The sequence below is a fragment of the Doryrhamphus excisus genome, chromosome 22, assembly GCF_030265055.1.
Source record: "Doryrhamphus excisus isolate RoL2022-K1 chromosome 22, RoL_Dexc_1.0, whole genome shotgun sequence".
NCBI classification, from domain to species: Eukaryota; Metazoa; Chordata; class Actinopteri; order Syngnathiformes; family Syngnathidae; genus Doryrhamphus; species Doryrhamphus excisus.
Window position 1 is genome coordinate 10,715,025 of NC_080487.1, and position 15,818 is coordinate 10,730,842.

The 15,818-nt window shown below is 38.6% G+C and overlaps 1 protein-coding gene across 1 annotated transcript in view; it reads left to right on the plus strand.

The window, feature by feature from the left end:
- LOC131109833 (protocadherin-15-like) overlaps nucleotides 1–15,818 on the plus strand; it is a 192,350-nt gene that overhangs the window by 153,757 nt on the left and 22,775 nt on the right. Inside the window, exons 33-38 of the mRNA XM_058062221.1 lie at nucleotides 2,481–2,711; nucleotides 4,198–4,286; nucleotides 4,813–4,989; nucleotides 5,957–6,175; nucleotides 7,146–7,154; nucleotides 8,407–8,517. Of these exons, the coding sequence (XP_057918204.1) occupies nucleotides 2,481–2,711; nucleotides 4,198–4,286; nucleotides 4,813–4,989; nucleotides 5,957–6,175; nucleotides 7,146–7,154; nucleotides 8,407–8,517 (836 nt within the window). The remainder of the gene's footprint in view (nucleotides 1–2,480; nucleotides 2,712–4,197; nucleotides 4,287–4,812; nucleotides 4,990–5,956; nucleotides 6,176–7,145; nucleotides 7,155–8,406; nucleotides 8,518–15,818) is intronic.

Genomic DNA, 15,818 nt, shown 5'->3' on the forward strand with positions numbered 1-15,818 from the left:
TTATTGGCCTTGTGCCACTTATACTCCAGTGCAACTTATGTATGTTTTTTTTCTACCTAATTATACATTTTTGGCCTTGTGCGATTTATACTCCAGTGCGACTTATGTATGTTTTTTTCTACCTAATTATGCATTATTGGCCTTGTGCGACTTATACTCCAGTGCGACTTATGTATGTTTTTTCTACCTAATTATGCATTTTTGGCCTTGTGCGACTTATACTCCAGTGCGACTTATGTATGTTTTTTTTTACCTAATTATGCATTATTGGCCTTGTGCCACTTATACTCCAGTGCAACTTATGTATGTTTTTTTTCTACCTAATTATACATTTTTGGCCTTGTGCGATTTATACTCCAGTGCGACTTATGTATGTTTTTTTCTACCTAATTATGCATTATTGGCCTTGTGCGACTTATACTCCAGTGCGACTTATGTATGTTTTTTTTCTACCTAATTATGAATTTTTGGCCTTGTGCAACTTATACCCCAGTGCGACTTATGTATATTTTTTTTCTACCTAATTATGCATTTTTGGCCTTGTGTGACTTATACTCCAGTGCGACTTATGTATGTTTTTTTTCTACCTAATTATGCATTTTTGGCCTTGTGTGACTTATACTCCAGTGCGACTTATGTATGTTTTTTTCTACCTAATTATGCATTTTTGGCCTTATAGAGCAACTTATAGTCCAGAAAATACGGTGTGTATACATATATGTGTGTGTGCATTTTCGGCATTAACATGTAGAGCATGTTTCAAACTCGGGCCTTGGGGCCAAATCCAGCTTGCGTTGCTGTTTGGAAAATAGCATTGAGTTGACCCACCTTACGGACCTTACCAAACAAAGTGCTTACAGCGATTTGCATAATTAAGCAACTCCTCTGGTATAAACTACTCCTGTGGTATTTGAATTTAAATTTTAAAAATGGACCTATTATTGTTTTCCACTTTTCTGACCAATAAATGTTGCAATTTTTTTTTTTTGCATTTGGAAGTGAACCGTGAAAGATGTTAGGCATGGCTCTGCACGCTCGGATTTGGACTAATTTAATTTAATTTCATTTCATTTCATTTCATTTCATTTCATTTCATTTTTGTCACGTACCGAAGTACGAGGTGATATGAGCATCCAATGACATAATGGGTACCATAGTAAGTGTCAATATAGTGATATATATATAGCACATCATGACTGGTTCAAGACTCTTCATCCTTGTATTTAGCAAACATCAACTGCTTGTATTGTTTCTTGAATTGGCTCATCGATTTTAGAAATAAGGATGTTCTCTGTTCCCTATAGGCGGCATTATGAATTATCCTTACTGGCCTTTTTTACAGTGCATTTAGCGAGTGAAGATTGCTTTTATAGTTATTACCCCATAGGGTAATAGGGTAGAATAGGTGCAGATTCTAGAAGATCTTCAAAAACAATAAATAAAACATCCACGCATACGAGTGAAGTTATGAGTGAAGATATGGTAATTTCCAATTCGGCCCACAAACTAAAGTCGGCTTTGAGTTTTGACGTTGACACCCCTGATGCAAAGGATTATTTGCACAACCGTTTATTGTTAAGGACTTAACTCGATAATATTACCAAATGTAGCAAACCTATTGTGACATGTTCTCTAGTACAGAACCCCCATGTTCCATTTCTGCATGCAATGAGTTCCAGCTTTAAAATATCTGAACTAAGCCTGCACCACTATTAGTACTACTATTACTACTTAAATGACCTACTTTACACAAAGACATAAAGAAGTGCATGCATACAAAGGACACCATTTTTTTTTTTTACCTTACGAAATATCCTGAAATAAAAGATATTTTCCCGTGGAACTTTTGTTCTTGCTTTCTCAAGAGCACAAGATGATGGTTAGATGTACTGTCAGTCTGAAACAGAAAAGGTGTATTTTAGTCAGGAGAGACCTTAAAGTGCTGCATCTCGCATTTTAATGAATTAAAAAAAAAAAATTGATTGTATCCAGTGGTTGCGCTGCTTTAAGGATTCAAGAGCGGTTTTGATGAAGACATTGTTGAATGTAGGCCAAGTGGGTAGAAACACTGATTTTACAATTTCTGTATTCAACAATTTGATTGTTTATTTTTTTTTTTTCAATTGCTTCATTAAATAAGAATAAAGATGCTGGTGACGGGAATCTGTCATCGTTTTTTTCCTTTCTTCTTTTGGAATTTTAAGCGGCTCTGCGGGGGTCTCCTAAATCATAGTAGATTAAGCAGATTCCGAACCCCCTGCTTATTAATATTTACTAGATTAGTCTCGATCTAGCTCACCAGCACCAATGACCATGTGTGGTCTTCACCTCATGAACACACACAGTCACAATTACTATGATCCTGCTACAATACCAATAATTTCATAATGATGACGACAATATTGATTCCGGTTGTGATTATGCTAATAAAGCTAATAGAGATGATGCCGTCTAATTCTAATTCTAATCCCCGTGCAAAGGCCCTGGATAAAGACACCGGCAACTACAGCTCCATGTTGTACCGCCTCATCAACCCGCCCTCGACCGGGAAAGACACCAAGGATAGCAAAGACGGTTTCGTCATCGAGCCTCTCAGTGGCGTGGTGAAAACAGCCATCATGTATCGCAACATGAGGAGGTCCTACTTCAGGTTTGAGGTGGTCGCCACGGATGACTACGGGCGGGGACACAGCAGCAAGGCAGAGATAGTGGTGAGTGATATGTAATTGGTAATGGTAATGGTTTTTCATTTGAACATGCATCAGATTACAATTGAATGCATCGCATAATCAGTTCACAGTTCCACATGTCCGAAAGGAGTAGGAAGAAGCAAAGCTTATTAAATCCTACCCCTCCATTTGGTACTTTTACAATCAGTAACTGTTACATTTGTTCACTTCCTGCTTTCCTAATATAGTTTAAGGGTTTTTATTTGTTTATTTTTTTATTTTTTATTTTTGTCCCATACCGAAGTACGAGGTGATATGACAATTTAATTTAATTTAATTTAATTTAATTTAATTTAATTTAATTTAATTTAATTTAATTTAATTTAATTTAATTTAATTTAATTTAATTTAATTTAATTGTTTGAGGGTCTTACTCAATCCATTCCATAGTTTGATTCCACATACTGAAATGCTATGGCTTTTTAACGTAGTCCTAGCGTATAAGTGTTTCAAATGTAGTTCTTCCCTGAGATCATATTTCTCCTCTCTTGTAGAGAAGTATTGGATGACATTTTTAGCTAATTGGTTATTTTTAGCCTTATGCATTATTTTAGCTGTTTGAAGATGAACTATATCAGCAAGTTGAAGTATTTGTGATTTTAGAAATAAGGAGTTAGTATGTTCTCTGTAGGCGGCATTATGAATTATCCTTACTGGCCTTTTTTTGCTGTACATTTAGCGAGTGAAGATTGCTTTTATAGTTATTACCCCATAGGGTAATAGGGTAGAATAGGTGCAGATTCTAGAAGATCTTCAAAAACAATCAATAAAATGTCCATGCATACGAGTGAAGTTATGCCAACATTAATTTAATTTAATTTAATTTAATTTAATTTAATTTAATTTAATTTAATTTAATTTAATTTAATTTAATTTTTTATCACGTACCATAGTACGAGGTGATATGACCATACAATAACATAATGTGTACCATTCATTCATTCATTCATTTACTACCGCTTTTTCCTCGCGAGGGTCGCGGGGGGGTGCTGGAGCCTATCCCAGCTGTCTTCGGGCGAGAGACAGCTGGGTATTATAGTAAAAACGTAACATTAAGTAGTGTGACAGAAGGACACAAACATTAGCGACACTAGCGTAGCTATATTAGCGACAGTGCTAACATTACACTCACATTTTAACAGCAAAATCATGCTAGTTTAGTCAATTCACAGTTAAAATTGATCAAACTCACATCTGTAGTTGACTGTAGTAGTAGTTAATGGCTTTTAGTTCAACTTGTGTAGCAAAACCTGCACTTTTTACGGTTAGGATGTTAGCTCATCAAGCTAATTGTGGCTCAGAGGTGCTATCACGTCCATGAGGAAGTAGTAAACATCATAAAAACTTAGAAACTGGAGCAATTAACGAGAGGGAAATGACAGATTCTCATAATCAGATTCATATTAGTGGTAGAACATCATTGAAAAAGTCACTTTTACATAATAATGTCTTTTTTTTTCATTTGAAGGTGTCAGTGGTGAACCAGCTGGACATGCAGGTGGTCGTATCAAACGTCCCTCCAACGTATGTGGAGAAAAACAAAGCCAAACTACTCAGGTAAACTATTAATACCGCACTGTTTATTTTTGTTTTAATTAGCATTTCCTCACCTTCTGCCTCTTCAAGACACAATATTCGGTGTTATTATTATTATTTTTTATTATTATTATTATACCTTTGTGGTATCAAGCTACTAAAAGTGGCCTCAGTGCAGCTCATGCTTGTGTGATGTTGACATTGTGTGTCGGAAATTGATTTAAGTTTTTGTAAATCCCCCAGCAGAGTCTGAGTGAAATGCATTATACAAAACAGTGTGTATTTATGGTAAGGGTTTTATTATTTATTATTTTTTTAACATTCGGAGTGCCTGTCAGGAGCTTGATAATGATATTTTAAGTTCTACACACACACATGTTCCCCGCTGTGAGCAGGTGTTTCTTTAGGGGCTCGAATCAATGTTCCACAGCAGGGAGTCTACCTTTTCTGTGCGTGTTGGAGACACCGTTGTTGTGTGCACCGCTTAATTATCCTGCAAAATACTAACCTGTGTTTAACCAAAACAGGTCTATTTTTCATCCTGTAGTATTTTAGAGCACTACGTCCAGGAGCAGATTCCGGGAGCCAAAGTGTTCGTAGAAACGATCGGGCCGCATCGTCATGGTGATGGACTGGAACTGGAGGACTACACCAAATCAGATGTAATGATTTATGCCATCGACCCGCTCACAAATAGAGCCGTATCCAGACAGGAGCTCTTCAAGTAAGTACAAGTTAGAAAAATCATTTCTTGATACCTTTTAAACCAGATCTCTTAAATGATTAAATGATTAATTAATCATGATTAATCACCAATTAAGTTGAATTCACATTTTTTGAGTATAGATGTATTTTATGGGATTTACATAGAATTTTGGGCTGCAAGGTGGTCGAGTGGTTCGCACGCAGACCTCACAGCTAGGAGACCAGGGTTCAATTCCACCCTCGGGCATCTCTGTGTGGAGTTTGCATGTTCTCCCCGTGCATGTGTGGGTTTTCTCCGGGTACTCCGGTTTCCTCCCACATTCCAAAAACATGCTAGGTTAATTAGCGACTCCAAATTGAGTGTGAATGGTTGTTTGTCTATATGTGTCCTGTGATTGGCTGGCCAAGAACAGTACAGGGTACGGAGTGCGCTGTTGTCAAGGACATATTTAACGGTTCTAATAATAGCAAGACTTTTGGAAATTTTATTTGATGTATATACTTAATATGTATTTTCCAGCTCACAATCTATTATTAATCCTAAAAAAAATATTTCTGCAACATTTTCAATTTGAATGCCATTTAATACAAGTCGTTTTTGTAATTCCCATTTATCATTTTCAAATACCATTATCTTGGATTTATTTATTTATTTTATTATTTATTTATTTTTTGTTTTTATTTTTTATTTTTATTTATTTTTTATTTTTATTTTTTTGTTTTTTGTTTTTATTTATTTTTTTTATTATTTATTTATTTTTATTATTTTTTTATTATTATTTATTTTTATTTATATTTAAAGATAATTTGTTGCTTTCCAGCCATTTATTTATTTTAATTAGTTCACTAATTTGTTACTTTCCAGCCATTTATTTATTTTAATTAATTCACTGTTTACAGTATGAATAAGATCATCCAGACTATGATTACAGTAAAATAAGCCGCTTTTTAATGGGTTTTTTTTGTGTGTGCGTTTCTTCTGCAAGGTTTCTTGATGGCAAACTCCTGGACATCAACAAAGAATTCCAACCCTTCCTTCCCCCCGGCGGGCGCATCCTGGAGATCCGGACTCCGGACATTGTGACAAGCGTGAAAAAGGCGGTGCAGACTGTCGGCTACACAGAGGGGGCGCTGTTGGCCCTGGCTGTCATCATTATTGTGTGCTGCGTACCTGCCATACTCATCGTAATCATCACTTACAGGCAGTATGTGATATTTTTTGAAGATTTGGAGAAGAATTTTGGTGTTCAAAATGTTTCCATGATATTCACTTTGACATTGTTTATGTTTGTGTTAAAAAATTAAAAAAAAAAAACACACCAATACAGTGTTGGAGAAAATAGGCTTGAACAGTTAAATATAATCAGACAATACACTACCAATGTATGATGCAGAATATTAACCGACTACTATGCAAGATCAAAAGACTGTGGTATGAATGTGAGTGTGAATGGTTGTTTGTCTATATGTGCCCTGTGATTGGCTGGCTGGCCACCAGTCCAGGGTGTACCCCGCCTCTCGCCCGAAGACAGCTGGGATAGGCTCCAGCACCGCCCGCGACCCTCATGAGGATAAGCGGTATGCAAAATAGATGCCAGATTTTTCTCAATTATTTTTTCCACATTAAAATTTTTATTTAATAGGTTTCCTGATTGGCCCCCACCTGCACTATGGACACCCCCGCAGTAACACCTAATAATCATAGCCAACCTGAAAGCTTTAATGTTTTTTTGTGTTTTTTTTTTTTTTTTTTTTTACAACGGTCATATTTTTTCATTTGTTGGCTGCCTGCCTAGGTGATGCCGAGTGGCGGCTTATCCCAGTGGGCCTCTTCTATTAGTGTGTTCGCCTAACAGCTTCGGAAGGCCGTCAGTTTTCATCCGACTCCCACGCGGCTATGAAAAGCACACACACACACACACACACATTATAAGTGGATGTGTTCTGCTGCAGTTCAGAAGTAGAGATAATTAACTGAGAGCCAGACACTATGTTTGAGTAGAGCTCATCAAGCGTGGTGATCACTGGACTTTTAATTTGGTAATGATCCCCGAACGAGGAAGGAACATTTGTCCAACCTGGCTAAAGGTACTTGTGTGATTGACTCTTCAAAGACTCACTTATCTGTTTTTCTCTCTCTCTTTCTCTTTTTTTCAATGCACCACTCATCACCAGATTCAAAGAGTGAGTATACTTTGTATTTGAGCATGCAAAACACCTTTTACATTGCCGTGAATGCTCTGTTCATATTCATGTCTTATGCTTTTTCCACTTTTTTGATCTATAAATGTTGTCAGTATGTTGTATTATGGGGTAAAACGTTCCGATGTTTCAGATAGTTAGGTTGCCGCATTTTGAAGTGAGCAGACAAAATTAAAAATTAATGTTCGGCAGTACTCCGGAAGTTCTCAGGAGTTTTGTCAGGAGTCTCCTAACCTCTTTTCAAGTAGCTCACCAAAGAGTTTATTCATTTATTATCAACTCCTGAATAGACAAAATTAGAAAGTAGGGTTCGGCAGTACTCCGGAAGTCCTCAGGAACGCTTGGTAGTGTAACCAATCACAGCCCAGTGGGCGTACCGGGAGTTGAACCCAAAACAGACTGTTTTGTCAGGAGTCTCCTAACCGCCTTTCAAGTAGCTCACCAAATGGTTTATTCATTTATTACCAACTCCTGGACAGACAAAATTAAAAAGTAATGTTCGGCAGTACTCTGGAAGTCCTCAGGAACGCTTGGGAGTGTAACCAATCACAGCTGGAGGTGGGCTGTGGGTCGAATAAATTAAAACCGTTTTGGAAATCCAAGGAAATACAGCTGGAATATGGTAATGGTAATGGTTTTATTTCATTTGAACATGCATCAGATGACAATTGAATGCATCACATAATCAGTTCACAGTTCCACATGTCCGAAAAGGAGTAGGAAGAAGCAAAGCTTATTAAATCCTACCCCTCCATCTGGGACTTTTACAATCAGTAACTGTTACATTTGTTCACTTCCTGCTTTCCTAATATAGTTTAAGGGTTTTTAAAAAGTAGGGTTCGGCAATACTCCGGAAGTCCTCAGGAACGCTTCGGAATGTAACCAATCACAGCCCTGGAGGTGGGCTGTGGGTCGAATAAATTAAAAACAGTTTTTGAAATCCAAGGAAATATAACTGGAATAGGTGCAGATTCTGGAAGATCTATAAAAAAAATGTGCCGGTTATTGTGTGTAGCTGCTCAATAGGAGTCCACACCTTAATACAAAGGGTCAAAAAACAATTTTATTTCCTTAGCCTGTAACTGGTCTGTTAAAAGCACCCCCCCCCCCCCCCACCCAGCATACAACAATAATCAAATTATTATAAGAATTAGCACTTTTTCAGCCCTCCTAAGACGGTACTTTAACTTCAGTTCACTAACTCCTAAATGTGTTTCCTCTGGACTGTGTGTAGACGGCAGGCCGAGTGTGCCAAGACCGCCCGTATCCAGATGGCGCTGCCAAGCAACAAACCTGCAGGGGGTACCGCCAACAACCTGTACGAAGAGCTGGGTGACAACGCCATGTGAGTAAAAATATTAAATGGACTTTTGACATACGCTTGACATATTGGGTGACATGCTGTAGACCGGTTACAGAGGTTCATGTCATCTCAAACAAACCTGATGGGTGGTTACGCTGGTGTCAGGTTTGGACAAAATGTCAGTGTTTTTTATACGTTGGACTAAGAGACGCCGATGTGTGTCGTGCACCACACATGCACCCTACATATGTTAGTGCAGCCAACGATATTTTTTACGTCCTCCATTTGTGTCGAGATCAAATCCAATCCACTTTATTTATATAACACGTTTCATAAACAGGGGCGGCACGGAGGTCAAGTGGTTAGCGTGTAGACCTCACAGCGAGGAGACCAAGGTTCAATTCCACACTCGGCCATCTCTGTGTGGAGTTTGCATGTTCTCCCCGTGCATGCGTGGGTTTTCTCCGGGTACTCCGGTTTCCTCCCACATTCCAAAAACATGCTAGGTTAATTAGCGACTCCAAATTGTCCATAGGTATGAATGTGAGTGTGAATGGTTGTTTGTCTATATGTGCCCTGTGATTGGCTGGCCACCAGTCCAGGGTGTAATATAAGGATAAGAGGTAGAAAATGAATGAATGTATTGCAGTATTTGATTTGACTAATAATAGGCTATAGTCAACCACAAGACAGCGATCAATTAATTAATTTATGAATTTTTTAAACTTAATGACTGTATTATGGACTGAGTGGTTAGCGTGCAGGCCGCACAGCTAGGAGACCCGAGTTCGATTACACCCTCGGCCATCTCTGGACGGGTTTTCTCCGGGTTCTCTGGTTTCCTCCCACATTCCAAAAACATGCTAGGTTAATTAGCGACTCCAAATTGTCCATAGGTATGAATGTGAGTGTGAATGGTTGTTTGTCTATATGTGCCCTGTGATTGGCTGGCTGTCCACCAGTCCAGGGTGTACCCCGCCTCTCGCCTGAAGACAGCTGGGATAGGCTCCAGCACCCCCGCAACCCTCATGAGGAAAAAGCGGTAGAAAATGAATGAATGAATTTTATAAACAGAGTTTCCAAAGTGCTGCACAGACTAGTAAAATAAAAAGTAAAAATAAAATACAATAAATAAAAATACAAATTGAATTTTATCCAAAACTAAAAAGATCAAATAGGAAATAAAATATTAAAATAGATATTAAAATATTAAACACAAGAAGCAAACCAATAAAAGTATAAAATTAAAACCAATTAAAATAAAAAGAACTCGACTATACTCGACTAAACTCGACTAATATACAATAATAATATTTTATAGTTTTGCATTTATTACATTCATTCATTCTTTTTCTAACGCTTATCCTTACAAGGGTCGCAAGGGGTGCTGGAGCCTATCCCAGCTGTCACCCTGGACTGGTGGCCAGCCAATCACAGGGCACATATAGACAAACATCCATTCACACTCACATTCATACCTATGGACAATTTGGAGTCGCTAATTAACCTAGCATGTTTTTGGAATGTGGGAGGAAACCGGAGTACCCGGAGATAACTGGGGAGAACATGCAAACTCCACAGAGATGCGGAATCAAACTTGGGTCTCCTAGCTGCGTGGCCGTGTGCGACCCACTCGTCGACCGTGCAGCCCCAGATCAAACATTCATACATTTTCTACCCCTTATCCTCACGAGGGTCGCGGTGCATGCTGGAGCCTATCCCAGGGCGAGAGGCGGGGTACACCCTGGACTGGTGGCCAGCCAGCCAATCACAGGGCACATATAGACAAACAACCATTCACACTCACATTCATACCGATGGACAATTTGGAGTCGCTAATTAACCTAGCATGTTTTTGGAATGTGGGAGGAAACCGGACGCATGCACGGGGAGAACATGCAAACTCCACACAGAGATCGCCGAGGGTGGAATTGAACCCTGGTCTCCTAGCTTTGAGGTCTGCGCGCTAACCACTCGGCCACCGTTAAGTTTCCTACCTTTTAATAATACAGTACGCCTGCCCATTTATTGTATGTCCTCTTCCTCAATATTCCTCCATTTTGAGTGACATCATGGCACTTATCTGAAGACGCAGACATTATTAACTTTCATCTGCAACACCCTCACGCTGGGTAGTTTAATTTTAAATTTCCTGTCCGAGGCATGAAGACGAAGTTATGACATGCATCACCGCTCTCTTGTCTTGTCTTTGATAATGCATCCACCCCTCATGACGTTAACATGAGATGATGCGTTCACAGACACTCCAGCTAGGGAAAAATGATATGTAGAAATGAATACAGTAATAATTGAAATAAATGAAGCCCACCCTGGGAGGTAATTAATTCCATTGATAAGCTGCAGAGTTGGTTTTGCTGATGGGAGGGTTTGTTAGTGTTATTTTTTAATTTTTAATTTTTTATAACATTACCACATCACGAGCATAGAATGGCTTCTTCTCAAAGATTACAACCTGGCAAAGTGCAAAAGTTTGCACATTCTTAATTGAGGTCCATTATCAAACAGCACCGTCGACTTCATTTTTTTAAATCATATTATTTGCCCGTTGGCTCTTCTCTTGACATACTTTGCTTTAAAGGTGTATTTTCAATTACCTTTGAAAATGGATTCCAAAGTTAACAATCTTGACTTGTTGTGTGCCCCCCCCCCTCGGGGCTCGCTGTGTAACTGCCATAAAATGTCTCTCATAGCTCCTCATAACAAAGTTAGACTGAAACAAAAGCAATAGCAAAGAACTCTGGTATCATCAAAGTAACTTTTGAGGCATAAAAGACAGTCGAAAAAAGTCTGAAAAACAATATATTTATATATATATATATATATATATATATATATATATATATATATATATATATATATATATATATATATATATATATATATATATATATATATATATATATATATATATATTTGGGGTGTAAATACAGTATTTATACATGTCGGTGTGCACCTCAGAGATAAATAGTCTTCAAATTCAAATGACTTCTCGTCAAGTGAGCTTTTCTTCCTGTCACTCACATGCACCAGTAGCATAGCAACACAGAGACGCACTTGATAAGCAAGTAATCAAACCACAGAGGACTAATTCATTCATTCATTCATTCATTCATTCATTCATTTTCTACCGCTTATCCTCACAAGGGTCGTGGGGGGGGGTGCTGGAGCCTATCCCAGCTGTCTTCGGGCGAGAGGCAGGGTACACCCTGGACGGGTGGCCAGCCAATCAGAGGACACATATAGACAAGAGGAGGAGGAATTATGTTACTAATTTTACGATAATAGTATTTCTTTATGTTGAATAATAATAATAATAATAATAATAATAATAATAATAATAATAATAATAATAATAATAATAATAATAATAATAATAATAATAATAATAATAATAATACACTGTGTAGTCCAACTGTGTTTTTTTTAACATAAAAGTCCCTGTTAGCAGGGAAACCGGAACCGGCTGCACGGCGGAAAAAGTGGTTAGCGCGCAGACCTCACAGCCAGGAGACCCGAGTTCAATCCCACCCTCGGCCATCTCTGTGTGGAGTTTGCATGTTCTCCCCGTGCATGCGTGGGTTTTCTCAGGGTACTCCGGTTTCCTACCACATTGGCGACCAGTCCAGCTTGTTCCCCTGCATCTTGCCCAAAGACAGCTGGGATAGGCTCCAGCACCCCCGCGACCCTTTGTGAGGATAAGCAGCAGAAAATGAATGAATTACTGTAAATACAATTAATCGGCTGTTCACACCCAAAAATGTGAAAATCATTCATTTTGTACCGCTTATCCTCACGAGGGTTACAGGGGAATGCTGGAGCCTATCCCACCTGTCTCCCGGCAAGAGGCAGGGTACACCCTGGACTGGTGTCCAGCCAATCACAGGACACATATAGACAAACAACCATTCACACTCACATTCATACCACTTACTGAGTCTTTTGCGCTCGCATAGTAGTTGGTTAATATTCTGCATCATACATTGGTAGTGTATTGTCTGGTTGATGCGGCACAATACTCTTACTGTAGTACTGTAGCTATATATGCAGTATATGTATTTACATTCCAGCAGCCATTTTTATTCATTCATTCATTCATTCATTCATTTTCACGAGTATTGCAGGGGGTGCTGGAGCCTATCCCAGCTGTCTTCGGGGCGAGAAGCGGGGTATACCCTGGACTGGTGGCCAGCCAGCCAATCACAGGGCACATAAAGACAAACAACCATTCACACTCACATTCATACCTATGGACAATTTGGAGTCGCTAATTAACCTAGCATGTTTTTGGAATGTGGGAAAAAAAACGGAGTACCGGGAGAAAACCCACACATGCACAGGGAGAACACGCAAACTTCACACAGAGATGGCCGAAGGTGGAATTGAACCCTGGTCTCCTAGCTGTGAGACCTGCGTGTTAACCACTAGACCACCGTGCAGCCTATTTACAGTAATTCTTGTAGAAAAAATGTATTTTGTTAGAAGAGTGGTTCTCAATTACTTTCTGCCATGGTCCCACCCCCACTTGAAGCTTAACGGAATACTGTGTCCGAAATGCAAATGACTTTGACTCATCCGATCATTCCATGTACCTTTTAGCATAATTCTTTGTCTTTTCATCCATTAACGTATTCCCTCTATCTTTCCCGCCTTGCTGCTAAACTAACAGACAAAAGTGAGTAGGCTGTTCTTTAAACCTCCTTCCTTCCTTGCTTCCTTAGCTTTCATGCTTGTGGTTGTGATGTTAGCGTTCAGCGTGGGTTTCCTTCAGTGGAAATGTGTGTAGTGAAAAGGTGGGAAGTTTCAATTTCAGACACTTGCTGCTAAAGTTATGTGTGCAAAATTCATAGTCGTGTCATAGACAGTGTTGACAGTCGTTATCCCCTTTAGCTTTGTTACTCACTTGCATTGCTGCTAAGTTGAGTGCAGACCTCCGCCAAGGCTAAATAGCAGCAAATCTTTGAAGTACGCCTTCAAAGATACCTCCCCTTGTATATAACCCTGAAGGTCGCCATTAAGATTCATGTCATAGTCAGAGAGATGCGAAGGAAAATGTTGAAAAGTACCTGCAACCTTAACAGCAGTGGAGTATCACTTCCTGTATCGGCTCCTCGATCCTGATCCTATAAAAAAGACATCACTAGCCACGTTTACATGGACCCAAATATTCCGATTCCATTCGAGTTATTTGCTCAAACGAAAAAATATTATTCAAAGAGTATCATTTGAATACATTCAAGGAATCTTTAATTATTAAATTATAATTTCAGTGTATTTATTTTTTCTTTTTTTGTGAAAACAAATTCTTCAAATAGTATCATTTGAATACATTAAAGGAATCTTTAATTATTAAATTAGAATTTGTTATTTTTTTTTCTTTTTTGTGGAAAAATATTATTCAAAGAGTATCATTTGAATGCATTAAAGGAATCTTTAATTATTAAATTATAATTTATTTTATTATTTTTTATTTTTTTTTGTGGAAAAAAATATTATTCAAAGAGTATCATTTGAATACATTAAAGGAATCTTTAATTATTAAATTATGCTTTATTTATTTATTTTTTTGTGGAAAAAATATTATTCAAAGAGTATAATTTGAATACATTACAGGAATCTTTAATTATTAAATTAGAATTTAAAAAAAATATATTTTTGGTGGAAAAAAATATTATTCAAAGAGTATCATTTGAATACATTAAAGGAATCTTTAATTATTAAATTATAATTTATTTAATTTTTTTCTTTTTTGTGGAAAAAATATTATTCAAAGAGTATCATTTGACTACATTAAAGGAATCTTTAATTATTAATTATAATTTTTTTTTCTTTTTTGTGGAAAAAATATTATTCAAAGAGTATCATTTGAATACATTAAAGGAATCTTTAATTATTAAATTAGGATTTATTTTAAATTTAAAAAGATAACATAATTGTGATAATTGCAATTGTTTTAATAAAATTATTATTACTGTTATTATTATTATATTTTATTATTTCTTTTGATTATTTCTTACCCATATACACACAAAATGACACATACAATAATATACAGTAATTTTTCAGAATTTTTCAGAATTTTTCAGAATTTTCAGAAATTTCAGAAATTCAGTATTACGTTTTCAGTGTGCAAATTTTATTACGTTTGTGGGAAATGTATTACATTTGCGGGATTATTACATTCAAAGCTGCAGATTTGTATTACGTTTGTTGTTTATTACATTTGTGGGCAGTTATTACGTTTGCGGGTGTAACACACGTGATTGGAATATTCCTTTCCATGTATACCATTGTTTTCGGAAAGGTCATTTGGAAAGATTCCATTCGGAAAGAAAAAAAAATCTCCTCATGTAAACGTGGCTACTGACAGAGGTAATCATTATTCATCGCATTATTCCATCTCCATTTCTTCCATCTGTGGACCAGCCGGTTCAACCACAGTGGCGGAAGTCTGGATGAAAGCGATCGCCAGCGCCTCATCTCGGATTTCGCCACTCGTGCGATCGCTGCCCACCGCCAGTGCGTTGCTAACGGAGGTGTGTTGAACAAGCTTCCCAAGTCCGAGTCCAGCATCACATTTCTCTCAGATGAAAACCCCCTGACCATTAAGAACCCCATCTACCACGAGGACGGCACCCTGAGTAGTCCGGAGACACTCGGACGAAGCCAAAGAAGAAGGGATCTTCTCGGGCACATCTCGCCCTCCAGGAAGGGTCTTCGAGAGGCTTGGTTGAGGATCAGTTCCCCTGGAGGCGATGTAGGATTTGGGGGATATAGTGGCAGCGACAGCGGTCGTGGATCCGGGGGCGGGCACAGCTGGACTCTCCCATCCAGGCTCCATCGCAGGGACATGTACGACGCCTTAAGGAGGCAAGTGGTGATGGACCCCGTTCAGTGGGAACTGGAGCTCCTGAAGGCTGAATTCAAAGAAAGCAAAGACGCCGGCCTCGATTCAGGATTCGAGCACTGCTTGGATTCGGATCAAATGGTGAGCCCGAGCCTGGAACCCAAGCTAACCGTCAAAGAACAGGCGCGGCAGTTCGAGCAGCAGGCCCTCCAGGAAATGAGACAAAAACTGATCAGAGACTCTAGAGGATCGCCGGAAATTCTCCTTTCTGGTTTCCCGGACTCCCCACAGCATCACAAGTGTACCCCCGCTTCCCAGTCTAGAGAGGGACCCCCTTGTATAATTGTGACCCACACCGATGGGACACCACCGCCGAGTCACAAACCCACGCCGCCCGTTTTGCGGCGTTTCGGGGCGAGTCTCACAGAAAACCAAATCGGAGAAGACAGACTTCAGGTCCATTTCGATATTATCCCCG